Raw genomic sequence first — 14659 nt, forward strand, 5'->3', positions numbered from 1 at the left:
AAGAAAGTCCAAATCAAGGTGTCATGAAGGTGATGTTTTCTTCCTAAAGACTGTGGCATTCTGAGGCTAGTTACTGACGATTTTTGGTCCCTAGCTTGGCACACGGTGGCCTCTCCTAACCTCTTCCTTCTCTTCTGGGTTCCATTGAATTTCAGATTCTTGCTTCCATGTTTTTTTTTCTCTCTGTGTCTGAATTTTATTCCATTTATAAAGAACTCCAGTAATAGGATTAAGACCCATCCTGATTGGGCTGGGCCACAAGTTAACTGAAGTAACCTCATTGAAAGGTCCTACTTTGGATTCACACCCACAGGAATGAATTAGATTTAAGAACATTGTTTTCTGGGGTACATACAGCCTCAAACTACCACAGTACTTCTCACTTCCTTTGAGCCCTCACTGGCAGAGTCCGTGAAGTCCATATTTCTACATGAACAATCTGTTTAGGGAAATTTACACTTTCTCTATCATGCTCTTCAAAATTCTTGCTGCCTCCACCTACTGCCCAGTTCCAAAGCTACGCCCTTGGTTATGGAAGCACTCTACTTCCAGGTCCCAGAATCTGTATTAGCTTTGCCACATAACAATATTACCACAAACTTAGTGGCTTGAAACAGCATATATTTATTACCTCACAGTTTCTATGGGTCAGGAGTCAGGCCCTAGCTTAGCTGGATCCTCTGCTTAGGATCTCAGAAGGCTGCAACTCAAGGTGTCGACCAGAACTGCAGTCTTATCTGGACTTTGACTCGGAAAGAATCCATTTCCATGCTTACCCAGGTTGTCAGCAGAATTCAATTCTTGTAGTTGTCAGACTGAGGGCTCCAATTTCTTGCTGGCTGTTGGTTGGAGGCCACTGTCAGCAACCAGTGGTCACCCATTGTTCTTTGCCATGTGGGGTTCCCTAAACTGACCACTTGCTTCATCAAAGCCAGCAAGAGCCTTACACAGTATGGTTGTTTCACCCTTATTTAATATAACCACGAACATGTCATCACATACATTCTTTGATCATGTGCCAACTCAAGTAGGGGTATTGTGCACAAGGGTGAATACCAGGAGGCAGGGGTCCTCAGAGCTACTTGAAGAATCTCTCCCTTACACCTGCCCTGGGTATATGATCTTCAGATCCGTAATGGGATGTGCATAAGGATTTCCATTATAAAGTTGTTTGTAATATCGAGGGGATGGAGGCCATTAGAATCAATGGATTCTATACACCACAGCAACATAGATGGATCTTCCTTTTCTTCACTTTCAATGTATGCTAAGTTACCATACTCTCTTTTGTTTTTTTGAAGGGAAATTCATATAACATAAAATGAATTACTTCAAAGTGAGCAAATCAGTGGCAATTAGTGTGTTCACAATGGTATGCAACCACCACCTCCATCAGATTCTAAAACATTTTCATCAGCCAGAAGGGAAATCCTGTACCCACTGAGCAGTTGTTCCCCATTCTGCCCCTCACCGCAGACCCTGGAAACTACCAAAGTGCATTCTGTCTCTATGGATTTCCCAATTCTGGGTATTTCATATACATGGACTCTTACAATTTGTGACCTTTCATATCTGTCTTCTTTCATTTTAACAGAATGTCTTCAAGGTTCATTCATGCAGCATGAATCAGGACTTCATTGCTTTTATGGCTGAATAATATTCCATTTATGGATATGCCGCAATTTGTCTATTGATTCATTGATGGACGTTTGAGCTGTTTCTACCTTTTGGCTATTGTGAATATGCTATGCACCTGTGTGCACATGTGTGCATGTGAATCTCTGCCTTCAATTCATTTGGGTATAGACCTAAGTGTGGAATTCCTGAGTCATATGGTAATTCTGTGTCTAACTTTTTGTGGAATCGCCAAACTTTTCCACAGCACCTGAGCCATTTTACATTCCCATAAGCAATGCGCAAGGGTTCTAATTTCTCCACATTCTTGCGAACCCTTGCTATTTTCCATTTTTAAAAAAAATCATCCCACTCTTAGTGGGTCTGAAATGGTACTTTATTGTGACTTGATTTATGTTCCCCTAATGATTGTTAGCATTTTTTTTCTTGTCCTTGTTGGCCATTTGTATATCTTCTTTGCAGAAATGTCTGTTCAAGTTCTTTGTCCATTTTGGAGGGAGGGTTTCAAAAATTTTTATTCTGGTACCACATATACATAATTCCCATTTTAACCACTTTCGAGTATGCAATTTAGTGGTGTTAATTACATTCACAATATCGGGCTGACATCGTTACTATCCATTACCAAAACTTTTCCATCACCCCAAACAGAAACTCTGTACCAATTAAGCATTAACTCCCCATTCTTCACCCGTATCTTAGCCCTTGTTAACCTTTATTCTAATTTCTGACTATGAATTTGCATATTACCATTATTTCATATAAGTGAGATCATAAATATTTGTCCTTTTGTATCTGGCTTATTTTACTCAATGTGCTGTCTTCAAGACTCATCTATGTTGTAACATGTATCAGCACTTCATTACTCTCTACTTCTGAATATATTCCTTAACCTTTATATACCACATTTTGTTTATCCATTCATCTGTTGATGGACATTTGGGTTCCTTCCCCCTTTTGCCAATTGTGAATAATGCCACTATGCGCATCAGTGCTATGCAAATATTTGTTAGAATCTCTGCTTCCAATTCTTTTGGGCATATACCTAGTAGCAGGATTGCCAGATCATATAGTAATTCTATACTTAACTTTCTGAGAAACCACCAAACTGTTTTCCACAGCAGCTGCACCATTTTACATTCTCGCCAGCAATGTATGAGGGTTCCTATTTCTCCACAACCACGCCAACATTTGTTATTTTTTTATTTTTTAACGAACAGCCGTTCTAGCGGGTGTGAAGTAATATCTCATGGTTTTACTTGCCTTTGCCCAGTTTTTAACTGAGTTGTGAGAGTTACTATACTATTTTTAAATTCCAACTGAAATATCTTTATCATTTTTAAATCTGATTATAACAGTAATGGATATTCTTTGTAACATTTTTCCAAACAACATAGAAAAGCATAAAGGAAAAAAAGTGACAAACCGACCATTGTTTCTCTCCTTACCAAGACATAATCACTGTTAACATTTCCTTCCCAACATTTTTATTCCAGATGGGTAGTCATAATATACATTTTGACAAAATCTTGTTGCCTTTGATGCATCATTTTAAGTGGCTTGAAATCCTTTCTGGGACAATTTAGGGATAAAATATCTTTCTATTCATGGAGAAACAAGTAAATGCAGACAAGGAGGAGACAGAAGCATTTATTGAGTTCCTACTGAATGCCATTCTTATTAAGTCTTCCAAATCACTGTGAGGGCAGTTACTAGGAATCCCCTTATGCAGGTGTGGGACTGTGCCGCAGCTGTCACATCACCTGGATTCAAACCCATTGCCCTCTAAAGGACCTGGCCCACAGTAAGCAATCCATAATCATTTACCCGATAAACCAAGTAATGTTATTTCTACTCCCTAAGGAGGGGAAGGTGGGCACCGGACCCTCATTTCACCCCCCACAGAGCTAATTTTTCTTGCCTGGCTACAAAGGCGACAGCAAGGTCTGTTGCCCTGGCAACTGCCCTCCGGCTGCTATGGCAACCGCCGTCTCAGCTCCAGCTCTCCACCTTGCCCCTTGGGCATCTCCATGGCGACCGGCAGGATGGAGGGTCTGCCAGAGACCTGAGGCTGCGCCTGCGTAGAGTGGCGGGGGTGGGGGTGGGGGAGGGGGGAGGGCAGGAGAGGGCACGGTTCCCGGGCGTGCGCAGCCGCAGAGGACCGCAGCCTTGCCTGCTAGCCCAGGCGCTGCGCACTTGCCAGCCTGTCCGCCCGACCGGAGCCCGGCTCGCTGGGGCAGCATGGCGAGGTCGCCGCTGCTCGGCGGGCCGCGGGCCGGGGGCGTCGGCATTTTGGTGCTGCTGCTGTTGGGCCTACTTCGGCCGCCCCCCGCGTTCTGCGCTCGGCCGGTAAAGGTGCGACCCTAGTCGGGCGCGGGGTGGGTGCTTCGGGCGGAGGATGCGGTGGGCTGGGGTCGGTGCCTCACTGCCTCGCCATCGCTGGACCAGCTTCCAGCCTGTGCGGAGAGATCGGCAAGGGTGGCCCGTGGTCCAGACGCCAGTCCACGCCCAGGCCAGGCCCGCGCACCCAAGACCAGGCTAAGTGTCAGGGTCTGGCAGGACCTGCCCACTCGTCGACACCCTAAGCCCGGCTCGCCCTTCGGGGCTGTCCTTGGGACTTGGGCGCGTTAATGGAGGGTGTGCGCAAATCTGTATGTGTGCGCATGATGCGATGACGGGGGGTGGGGGTGGTGTCGTGCCCTTGTAAGGGTGTGTTCTTTCGTGTGAACCCTTCCGAAAGTCCATACGAAAGTGCCGTCGTGTGTCTGGCTTGTAGTGTGTGTGATAATGGGGTTCGATCTTGCTGCCGTGTGTGACTTTGTATGGGACCAGGTATTTTCTCAATGACACGGTGTTTGGGTTTGTGAAGCCTGATCTGTGATGGTGTGGCATATGGGCGTGTCTTTCTGTGTGTCTCAGTGTGTGTATGTGTGATTTCGTTTTCGTGTGGGAAGGGGTGGTCTTTGCATCCCATTTTGGTTCTGTTGGACCTACGTGGCAGGGAGTTTGTGTGCGCATTCATGACGCTGTTTCTCGCTCCTTCTTCGTAGACCTCTGTCGCTGTGGGGAAAGGGGCCATGATGTCTCCATGCGGCATTGTTTCTTGAAGGGGGTGGTGCATGTCCTTGGAGCTGGGTGGCTCCGTTGATAACTGCATCGACAGCCATGGTGTGAATGTGCGTGATTCCTTATGTGTGGATGTAGCATGTGTTGCGTTGCATCCCTGACATCTCAATTGCCTGTGAGTGTTTGTGAGCCTGTGATTGCTGGTGAGGATGTGGTTTCCCCCAGCGGGGGGTGGGGGGGGCAGCTGAGGAGTGGTGGCACCAGGCAGGAACACCAGCAGCAGCTTGCCCCTGTTGCTTTTCAGAGGTGTCTGCGTCAAGGATGGATGAGTTTAAAAATAATTATATATTAAATACATATATAATATACCATAATGTATTTAGCATGTGTGTACGATGTAGGGAATGATGATCAAATAAATTTCCACATATCCATCACCCAGCATAAGAAATAGAGCATGACAAGCATATTAGAAGCCTCTGTGTGTTCCTCTCCAAAGCAACCTTGTTTTCCTATCATCATTATCCTGTACTTTCTGTTCCTTGATCTCATATTTTTATTTGTAGTTTAATCACATACCTATGTCTTGCTAGAGAATATATTGTTTCATTTTTCTTGTTTTTGAACATTGCACAAATGGACTCCTACCAAGTCTGGCTTCTGGTAGTCACTAGGGGTCACTAGGCATGTCTTTAGGGTGTCTGGTCCTCTCAGGGAGTCTGTAGTGGAATTCTGCAACTTGCTGTTTTTGCTCTACGTTGGTTGTGAGATTTATCCATATTGAGGTGTGTGGCTGTAATTCACTTATTTGTAGTGCTACATATTTCATTCTATGTGTATACACATTCTCCTTGTCAGTGAACATTTGGGTTGTTTTCAGGCTTTTTTTTCTTGCTGTCTCCCCCCACTTTTACTGCTATTATGAACAGTGCTGCAGTCATCTTTCATGAACTCACATCCAATTGTATATGTGCAAAATTTACTCCGGAATGTAACATCCCAAGATTAGGCCATAGGATATGTGCACCTTTTTAGACATTGCCAAATTGCTCTTCAAAGTTATTTTGCCTTTTTTTTTTTTTGCATGGGTAGGCACTGGGAATATTTGCCATTTTAATTCCTACCAGCAATGTATGAAAGTTTCCGTTTTTCCACATCCCTGGCAACACTTGACAAGGCTTTAATTTCCCTGATTACTGAGGAGGATGACGATTTTTCATACACTTATTAAGCATTTCTTTTTTAAAAAAACAACATATAAACACGAACATTCGTACCATATTATCATTCCATTCTTGAAATATAATCAATAACTCATAATATCATCACATAGTTGTATATTCATCATCATGATCATTTCTTAGAACATTTGCATCAATTCAGAAAAAGGAAAAAGAAAAAAAATCATATATACCATACCCCTTACCTCTCCCTTTCATTGATCACTAGCATTTCAATCTACTAAATTTATTTTAACATTTATTAAGCATTTCTGATTCCCTTTTTGTGAAATATATTTCATGTATTCTTCCCATTTTTGTATCGTTTTGTTTTTTTCCCAATGGTTTTTAGGAATTCTTTGTATATTCTCGGTACTAATCCTTATTGACTATTCATGTAGCAGGTATCTCCTCTCTCACCACAGTTTTACTTTTGTTCTTTTTATGGTGTCTTGGGATAAAAAGACATTCTTAATTTTGAATGGAGTCAAATTTATTTGTCTCTGCCCTTCCATTTTTCCTGACTTTGGATGACTCGTTATTCCTACATCATTTATTGAAGAAGTCAGTCCCGTCCCCGCTGCTCTGCAATGCCACCACTGTCATGTAGCAGATCTTAATGTCTATGAGTCAGTTTCTGAGCTCTGTTCAATTCTATTACTTCCTCCAGCTGTGTCGAATCTATTTAACCTGTCTTTTGATTCTTAAAATCTCATTTAAAATATATTTCTAGATGTTCTAGATATTTCTTGTTCAGATCTTCGTGGCCATTTTTATGGTCTTTTGTTGCTTACTAATGCTTTTAAAACCCTCCTTTATTTCTTTAAACTTGCTGAAATTTTATTACAATTGCCTGGACCGAAAATTTTTCATTGGATAATTTATCTGAAGATAAATTTGCACGCATTCCAAATGATATAGGAGCAAGATTATTCATTCCAACATTGATAAGAATAATAAAAGATTGAAAAACATCCCAAATGTCTATCAGCTGAAGTCTGGTTAAATAAACTATTGTACATCCACGTGAAGAGATTCAATACAGCTGAGATGGAAGGAAGGGTGAGTGGGAGTGAGGTGAGGGGAGGGACTGTGGGGGGGGATAGGGAAGGAAGGAAGATAGGAAGGAAGGGAGGATGCTGTTAATGTGCTAATATAAAGATCTCCAAAAAGCAGGGTACAGAGCAGTTTGCTACCTTTTGGGTAAAATGAGTGAACAGTAGGAATATCTTTGCATTTGCTTATATATGCATTAAGAAAACCCAGAAGGAGTGATGATGGTAGATATGACAGCTATAGAATTGATGTTATACTGTCTTCTTGTAGTGGCTTTTCAGTTGATTAGAGTTTCTAGTATATAATCATATTATTTACACAGCCTGATAATTTTACTTCTTTATTTCAAAATTTTGTTCCTCTAACTTCTCATTCCTTATCTAATTGCTTTAGCAGGTATCTTCATGACATTATTAAATAACAGAGGAGATAGGGGACATCTTTGTCTTGCTTTTTTCTTTAGTGGAAATGCTTATACTTTTCAATGTTTTTCCCTTAAGCATTGTGGCTGACTTTTGGGCTGAGGCAAATATTTAACAATGCCTCTGCAAAAATATTTTAAAATAACATATCTAGTCTTTTTAGCAGTTTTGTTTGTAGTGGGAGGTTGTTTTTTGTTTTTTTTTTTTCTTTCGGGTTTGTAGTCCTTCTCATTACCAGAAATGAAAGCTACATACTTGCAAGACTTGAGTGGGAGACTGTGCTTGCTGTGTGTGTTTTGTGTGTTTCTGTGTGACCAGCACAATCTGCTATCTGAGGGTCTGGGAATCACCAGGGGGCACTAGGAGGTCTCGGGGAGTTTACAGTGGTCCTGGGAGTCACCAGGAGGACACTGGGAGGATATTTAGGGATCTCAGGGGCCTGCTGGGGCCCTTGTGTGCCTGAGGTTCTCCTGCGGTATCTGGGGCTAGTCCTGGGAATCACTGGGAGGTCACTGGTGGTGTATGAGGGATTTAGGAGGAGTATCTTAGAGTTCTGCAGAGGTATCTGGAGTTTCTGGTGGCCTCTGTAAGTCACTGGAAGGTCATAGAGAGGTTTGGGGGAGTCTCAGGGATCTACAGGGGTCTTTGAAGTGATTGAATGACTCCAGGGTCCCTGAGGAAAGTTCTGGGAGTCGCTGGGAAGTCACTAGGAGGTCTCGGGGTCTTTAGTGGATTTATATGTGTTTGGAGATATTTGTGGGGGTCTCCGTGACCTTCAGGTGGGCTTTTCGATTGCATCTCCTACTATGTGAAGTTCACGGAGACTCCCGGGCTGGAGGTCCCTGGTCCCCAGACACTGACGCACGTTTTTTCCCCCACCCCGTGTTCCCGCAGGAGCCCCGCGGCTTGGGTGCACCCTCGCAGCCCATGACCGAGGCTGGCGCTCCCCGCCGGTTTCGGCGGGCTGTGCCTCGGGGAGAGGCAGCCGGCGCCGTGCAGGAGCTGGCGCGGGCGCTGGCGCATCTGCTGGAGGCCGAACGACAGGAGCGGGCGCGGGTCGAGGCCCAGGAGGCTGAGGATCAGCAGGCACGCGTCCTGGCGCAGCTGCTGCGCCTCTGGGGCGCTCCCCGCGCCTCGGACCCAGGCCTGGCTCTGGACGAAGACCCGGACGCTCCCGCCGCGCAGCTAGCCCGCGCCCTGCTCCGCGCGCGCCTTGACCCTGCAGCCCTCGCAGCCCAGCTTGTCCCCGCTCCGGCCTCTGCGCTTAGACCCCGGCCTCCCGCTTACGAGGATAACCCCGCCGGCCCTGACGGCGAGGACACCGGCGACGAGAATCCGGATGTGGACCCGGAGCTGCTGAGGTACCCGGGAAAGGCGGGGGAAGCGGGTGGGCGTCTGCGTCCGGGGAAGATGAGGGTGGGGGACAGTGGGGTGCCTGCAGTTTAGGATGGAGAAGAGGACTAGTACTGGGGAGGGGCGGGGGTTCTGAGGCCCCGGCAAAGGGGGCGAAAGGCCCGGGCCCTGGGAGAGAGTGAGCTCCTGGATCTACGGCGTGGGCGGCAAGGATGCCTGGTCACAGGGGTGACATGGGAGAGGGGAGCTCCGATGTCCAGCGTCTAGGTTGGGGAGCTCGGATGCCCAGCTTTTAAGGCGCGGAAACCTGAGTTTCTGGGATTGGTGGTGGGGCTTCTATCTCCTGGAAACCGTGGGTTGGGGATGGACGGGTCCCCAGGCAGTAATGGGGTTCGGGGCCGTGTTGTCTGGGTGCCTGGGGCCGGGCGGTGACACGCAGACTCATAATTACGGCTTACCGCTTTGCTTCCTCTGCAGGTATTTGTTGGGGCGTCTCCTCGCCGGGAGCGCGGACTCTGAGGCAATGGCAGCCCCGCGCCGCCTCCGCCGCGCGGCAGACCAAGAGCTGAGCCCTGACGTTCCCTCTGAGGGCGTATTGGGGGCGCTGTTGCGTGTGAAACGCCTGGAGACCCCCGTGCCCCAGGCGCCAGCGCGCCGCCTCCTGCCACCCTGAGTGCCCAGGGAGTCCAGCCCGCCCGTCGACCCAGGACTTCCCACGCCTCCGCCTCGCGGATTGCTCTCCCTAAACGCGCGGAGAATGGCTTATCCCCGGCCTTGGTTGCCCTTTAATCCCAAGATACCCACCCCCTGGCCCCACAATAAATACGATCTGAAGCAGCTATGTGCATGTCTGAGCGGCAGTGTCTGGGGGGCTGGGGGGCTGGGTGGTGGTGGCTGCCCTTAGATCAGGGCCCAGGGGCTCCTGCCCTGGGTCCAGCACTTTAGAGCCCCCCCCCCCAGGCCATGTCTCTCTTCACTGGGGGATGCATCCATATGGACAATGGCAGAGCCCATCAGGATCCTGTGTTCCCCTTTTCAGGCCTCACTCGGCTGGGGAGCTCAAAGACTTTTTTTTTCCCCTCAAAGACTTTTGAGACCACTTTCAGCGCCTGTACCAGCATCTTCCCACAGTCCATCCTCCTGGTGGTCAAGGGGGTGGGGGTGGAGGAGTGTGGGGATGGGGGTGTGGGGAGCTTGCACTGTGCTGGCTTGGATGTCCACATGCATACCTAGGCCGCCTCCTTATGTTGGCAGGGGAATGGTGGGGAGTGGGAGAAAGGGCTTGGCATCAGCCCTCTCAGCACCTTTATGTTCTGGCATGGACCCCTGAAGAGTGGGAATTTTTAACCTGGACATCGGGGTCATTAAGAAAGTGTATTCATCCAGGTAGGAGGGTAGGGAGGATGTATAATGTCATGTTTGTTAGCTTGATTTGTTGTTGTAAAATATTTAAAATGTTGTTGGCTACATTATATGATTAATTATATATATTATATGATTACATTATATGATTATGTCTTTGTAAAATATTTAACATAACGTTGGCTATATTATATGATTAAAACAATTTTAATCATATAATGTAGCCAACTCTCTGTCTGGCTTCTTGCCTCAGGCCTTGAAGACACAGGGTGGGGTTGGGGTGGGGGTGGGGATGTTGGAGTGGGGGTGGCTGGTTCATGGCCGCGCCCGTTGTGCTGGCTCTTCCTTTCCCCCCTAGCTACCTGACAGTTTCTGCTCAAATGTCACCAACTCAAGACTTTCCTTCACTTCCCTGGCTAAGTAACATCCCTGCAACACTTTATTTCTTCCCCTGCCTATTTAATACATACCCTTTATTGCTAATCTTATGCTACATATTTGTTAATTTTACTTCACCACCAGGAATGTCTTATCTACATGTCTTGTTCACCTTTACATCCCTCATATCTGAAGCAGGGCCTGGCATACAGGCCATTTCAAGAAATACGAGCTCCCTCAAAGTTTTTGAATGATGGAATTCTCATAATGCAAGTTACATTCTACAGTCTCACCCCACCCAGATGACACTTGGCACAGAGGCTGCTTTGAAAACTAGGAACACCATTTATTTAATTTTGCACACAACTTTTCAACCTGACACACCAACAACAATACTAAATGAAATGGAAACCTCCCCGAGAAAGAGAGGTCTATCCTCAGGACACCAAAGGTGTCCCATGCAGCTAGCTGCTCTGGGGGCGGGGTTCCTATGTCAAAAAAAAATCATCTTGGGGTTGGGGAGGAGCAGCTTTTTTTGACAAAGACCTTCAGGCCACAGAGCAGCTATAGCAGCAAGTGGCATTCTGGGGCTGGGCCATTTTTCCCTCAGCCCCTGCCGTGGCCTCCTTTGCCATAGCCTCCCGGACCCTCTGGATCTCATGTATGAGTAGGGAAAAGGCCTCCTCTACACCTTGGCGGGTCTTGGCTGAAGTCTCCACAAAGGGGATCCCCCAACGCTGGGCAAGGGCTGCAGCAGCAACATGAGTATCTCCGGCAGCGGTCACTAGGTCACACTTGTTGCCCACCAGGACGAGGGGCTGGATGTAGTGAGGGCCCCAGGTGGCCAACATTTGCTGCAGCTGGGCTAGAGAAGTGGGGTCGTTGAGGGCGAAGACCCCCAGCACACCATCACCAATGGCCAAACACTGGTCACGCAGAGCCCAGTGAGTTGCCTGCCCTGCTGTATCCAGCACATTCAGGATGCAGGCCCTGTGGCCCAGGGTCACCTCCTTCCAGTAGGAATCTTGGACCGTGGGGTCGTGGTCCTCCACGAAGCACTGGTGGTTCAGTTGGATGGTCAGTGCACTCTTGCCCACACCACTGGCACCCACTACCACCGCCTTGTACTCTGGCAGCTGCTGGCAGTGCCCCAGAGTCCTGCACCTCTCTTCCTGAGAGCCAAGGCTCCATGTGCCCAGGCCCAGGTTGAAGATACTAGACTTCGTGGGGAGTGCCATGTTGTCTGGGAGATGTGGATGGCAAGCCCTGCAAGTGGGAAGAGCAGAAAGACGACTGGGAAAGATTAGGTGAGATCATTTGGGGGGGGGAGGGGACAACTGGTGTCACTGAATAAATATTTGAGTGCCTCACATGTGCTTATCACCTTCTGATATGCTATATAACGTCTGTTCTTTATGGTCTCTCTCTCTTCCTTCTACAACATAAAATCTGTAAGGGCAGGGATTTTTTTTTTTTTTACCAGCTTTACTGTGATATGATTTATATCCCATCAATTTCACCCATTTAAAGTGAACAATTCAATGGTTTTCAGTATATTCACAGAATTGTGTAAACATCACCATGACCTAATTTTAGAAGATTTTCGTCACCCTGAAAAGAACCCCTGTGCTCACTTGCCATCATCACCTTTTTTGGGGGTAGAAATTTTGCCTACTTTGTGTCCATATCATACAGTATGTGCACAGCTACATGCCTATCCTCAGCGAGTGTATGTTCAAAGAGGTGGAGATGGATAATAAACCAAATGAGTAAGTAAATTAGGTAGCATGTTAGCCATTATCATTATAACTTAATCCTTAGTCACTCATTATTCAACATACATTTATTAATCACCTACTGTGTGGCCAGGACACAGAGGTGAGAAAAGAAATAGATCAGAAATCCTGGACTTCATAAAGGTTACATTCTAGTCGGGGAGACAGACAATAAACAAGATAAATCAGTAAAATATATTTCAGGAATAGGTGAGAATGCAGAAGGTGCTGGGTTAATGTGAAGCATTATTATGATAACAATCTTCATGCATTAATTCAAGAATCTTAACTGTGTGCCAGGCATTGTGCCAGGTGCTGGGGATATGGCAGCAAACAAAATAAGACTAAAATCGCTGCCCTGGTGAGGTTTATATCCTGGTGGTGAGAAATGACAATAAACAAGGCTATTAGGTAGAGTATCTTGCCAGAAGGGATAGGCACACCACAAATGCTCAACTTAGTAAATCACCACAAATTCATTTAATAAATATTTATGTGCATTAGTTCCGGGCACTGGCATTGCAACTCTCTAGAAACCATGAGCAGTGGAAGTTTGGGTGAAGATGGTCCGTTTGAGGTACCCAAGGGAGCTGAGGAGGTGGGGAGCAAGGGCTCAGATGGGGATCCAGCTGTTGGGTCCTCAGCCCAGGGGTATGGCTGCAGATGGTCAATGGATGTGCTCAGAAAGGGGTGGGGTAGGGTATCCTGTGGGGAGAAGCAAGCAGGGGACAGAGCTCTGGGGGTCCCCAAAAGTTGGAGGACAGACACAGGTGTGAGGGCAGACTGGGGAGGGGGTGAGGACGGGAGCAGCAAGGTGGAGGCCACTGCAGCAGTCCAGACCCTCCACAATGGTGGTGGCCACATGATGGCCATGGGCCTGGTGAGGAGAGGTTGGATTCTAGATAGACTCTGAAGGTGGAACTGACAGAATTTTCTGCGACATTGCTTTAGAAGTTAAAAAGTAGGAGTTGGGGTGGAGTGTGGGGGAGTGTCAAGGCTATCCTGAGCCTCTGAGAAGCTGAGGGTGCTATCGTCTGAGGTGGAGATGTGAGAAGGGTTCCATCCCCTTGGCCAAGGTAGTCACAATGATATTATTAGTAATGGCAGCAGATATTATTTATTGAACGCTTAGTAAGCACCAGGTGATCTGCCAGACTGCCCATTCTTCACAACACCTTTACCAGTTACAACAGAGGCTCGGTGAGGTGACCGTGAGTGGCCCTAGGTCGTACAGTCAACCCCTCAGGGATACAACAGAAGAGAGGTCTCAGCCTTCTCAGTGTGGCGCAGGGTGGATACAGACTGCAAGAGTGAGGGGCTGGCAAGTTGGGTGAGGGCTTCGGAGAGAATGGGAGGGAATAGGCGAAGGAGTCCCCCAAGTCCAAGACTCGGGGACCTGCCAACATCGGTCATGCCCCCAAAACCCAGCACCAAAAAGACCTCCCAAGTCGGGGTTGGGGTCGGAGCCGGGGACTAGAAGCCCTGCCGGCCGGGCTCACCTCTGTGCAGGGAAAGCCGGTCCTGTTCGGCCCCGGGACAGCGCTCTGAAGGGAAACCTAGATACTTCCACCTGGCCGACGGCAGTGTTGGGGAAGGGGATTGTAGGCATGCGCAGCGCTCCCTCCAATACCTCCTGCCCCTACCCTGGCGCCACCCTGGGGTAAACGCGAGGTCATGCTGCGGAGGTCATGCCCCGGGCATGCCCCACAGCCCCGCGAGCAAGTGCGCGCCAGGGAGGGTCCCTTGGGGGTGCATCAGGCGGCTTGACATCCCAGCCTGCTGCCCCTACGTCCTGTGAGAGAATTGTGTGTGGGTGGGTGTGGAATTTTACCTGCATGGTCAGACTTTGGGAAATGATTTGCAAAAGCCTCTTGGAGGCCATGGAAACTGTCCCGCCTGTCCAGGCTTTTGGTAGCTGCGGAGCAGGTAGGCTCTGCTCCTGGAGCGAAAGACTTGGAGGGAGGGGTTATTTTGTCTGGTTACAAAGAACCTGGTTTTATTGGAGGTGGATCTGTGGCTGGCTAGAAATTTCCCTGACTCCCTTGCCGCTGTGGCAGTCATGTGGCACAGTTCTGACCAATGGTGAGTGGGAGTTATTGGGCGGGGCATCCTGAAGGCTCCTTAAAAGGAGTATGCTACTTGCCTGGGCTCTCATGCCTTTCCCCATTTCCCTTCTTGACTGAATGACTGGGGCTCTGGTGGACATCTTGGGATCATAAGGTGGTCATGAAGAAAAGGCCAAGAAGACTCAGTCCTGACTCCCTTGACCTGCCAAATGATTCTTATCATGTGGGAGAAATAAAACTCCAAAATTGCCCTCCAATTTTCCACTTTTGGTCAAGGGTAGGCACTCCCCCCAGGAACCTACCCACAACTTCTACATCCAGGTATA

The 14659-nt window shown here is 47.7% G+C and overlaps 2 protein-coding genes across 2 annotated transcripts; one reads left to right on the forward strand and one right to left on the reverse strand.

Annotated features, from left to right (window-relative positions):
* The first annotated feature begins 3795 nt into the window (after nucleotides 1-3795).
* Nucleotides 3796-9589, forward strand: PCSK1N (proprotein convertase subtilisin/kexin type 1 inhibitor). The gene is made up of 3 exons (XM_077145296.1): nucleotides 3796-3990; nucleotides 8294-8760; nucleotides 9230-9589. The coding sequence occupies exons 1-3, from the start codon at nucleotides 3877-3879 to the stop codon at nucleotides 9423-9425; spliced, it is 777 nt and encodes a 258-aa protein (XP_077001411.1). The 5' UTR covers nucleotides 3796-3876; the 3' UTR covers nucleotides 9426-9589.
* A 1267-nt stretch (nucleotides 9590-10856) lies between these two features.
* On the reverse strand, nucleotides 10857-14588 carry ERAS (ES cell expressed Ras). Its single transcript, XM_077146075.1, has 2 exons — nucleotides 13767-14588; nucleotides 10857-11758 (listed from the first exon to the last, which is right to left on the reverse strand). The coding sequence occupies exons 1-2, from the start codon at nucleotides 13874-13876 to the stop codon at nucleotides 11041-11043; spliced, it is 828 nt and encodes a 275-aa protein (XP_077002190.1). The 5' UTR covers nucleotides 13877-14588; the 3' UTR covers nucleotides 10857-11040.
* Nucleotides 14589-14659: the final 71 nt, after the last annotated feature.

Source organism: Tamandua tetradactyla, chromosome X, assembly GCF_023851605.1.
Source record: "Tamandua tetradactyla isolate mTamTet1 chromosome X, mTamTet1.pri, whole genome shotgun sequence".
Lineage (NCBI taxonomy): Eukaryota > Metazoa > Chordata > Mammalia > Pilosa > Myrmecophagidae > Tamandua > Tamandua tetradactyla.

What these genes read in the sequence shown, in the direction of transcription:
- ERAS (XM_077146075.1), bottom strand. Translation starts at nt 13,876, where the DNA reads ATGCCTACAATCCCCTTCCCCAACACTGCCGTCGGCCAGGTGGAAGTA. An exon ending in CCGGCTTTCCCTGCACAGAG is followed by an intron (nt 11,759 to 13,766) that starts GTGAGCCCGGCC and finishes TCCCACTTGCAG; the next exon opens with GGCTTGCCATCCACATCTCC.
- PCSK1N (XM_077145296.1), top strand. Translation starts at nt 3,877, where the DNA reads ATGGCGAGGTCGCCGCTGCTCGGCGGGCCGCGGGCCGGGGGCGTCGGC. An exon ending in TCTGCGCTCGGCCGGTAAAG is followed by an intron (nt 3,991 to 8,293) that starts GTGCGACCCTAG and finishes GTGTTCCCGCAG; the next exon opens with GAGCCCCGCGGCTTGGGTGC. An exon ending in GTGGACCCGGAGCTGCTGAG is followed by an intron (nt 8,761 to 9,229) that starts GTACCCGGGAAA and finishes CTTCCTCTGCAG; the next exon opens with GTATTTGTTGGGGCGTCTCC.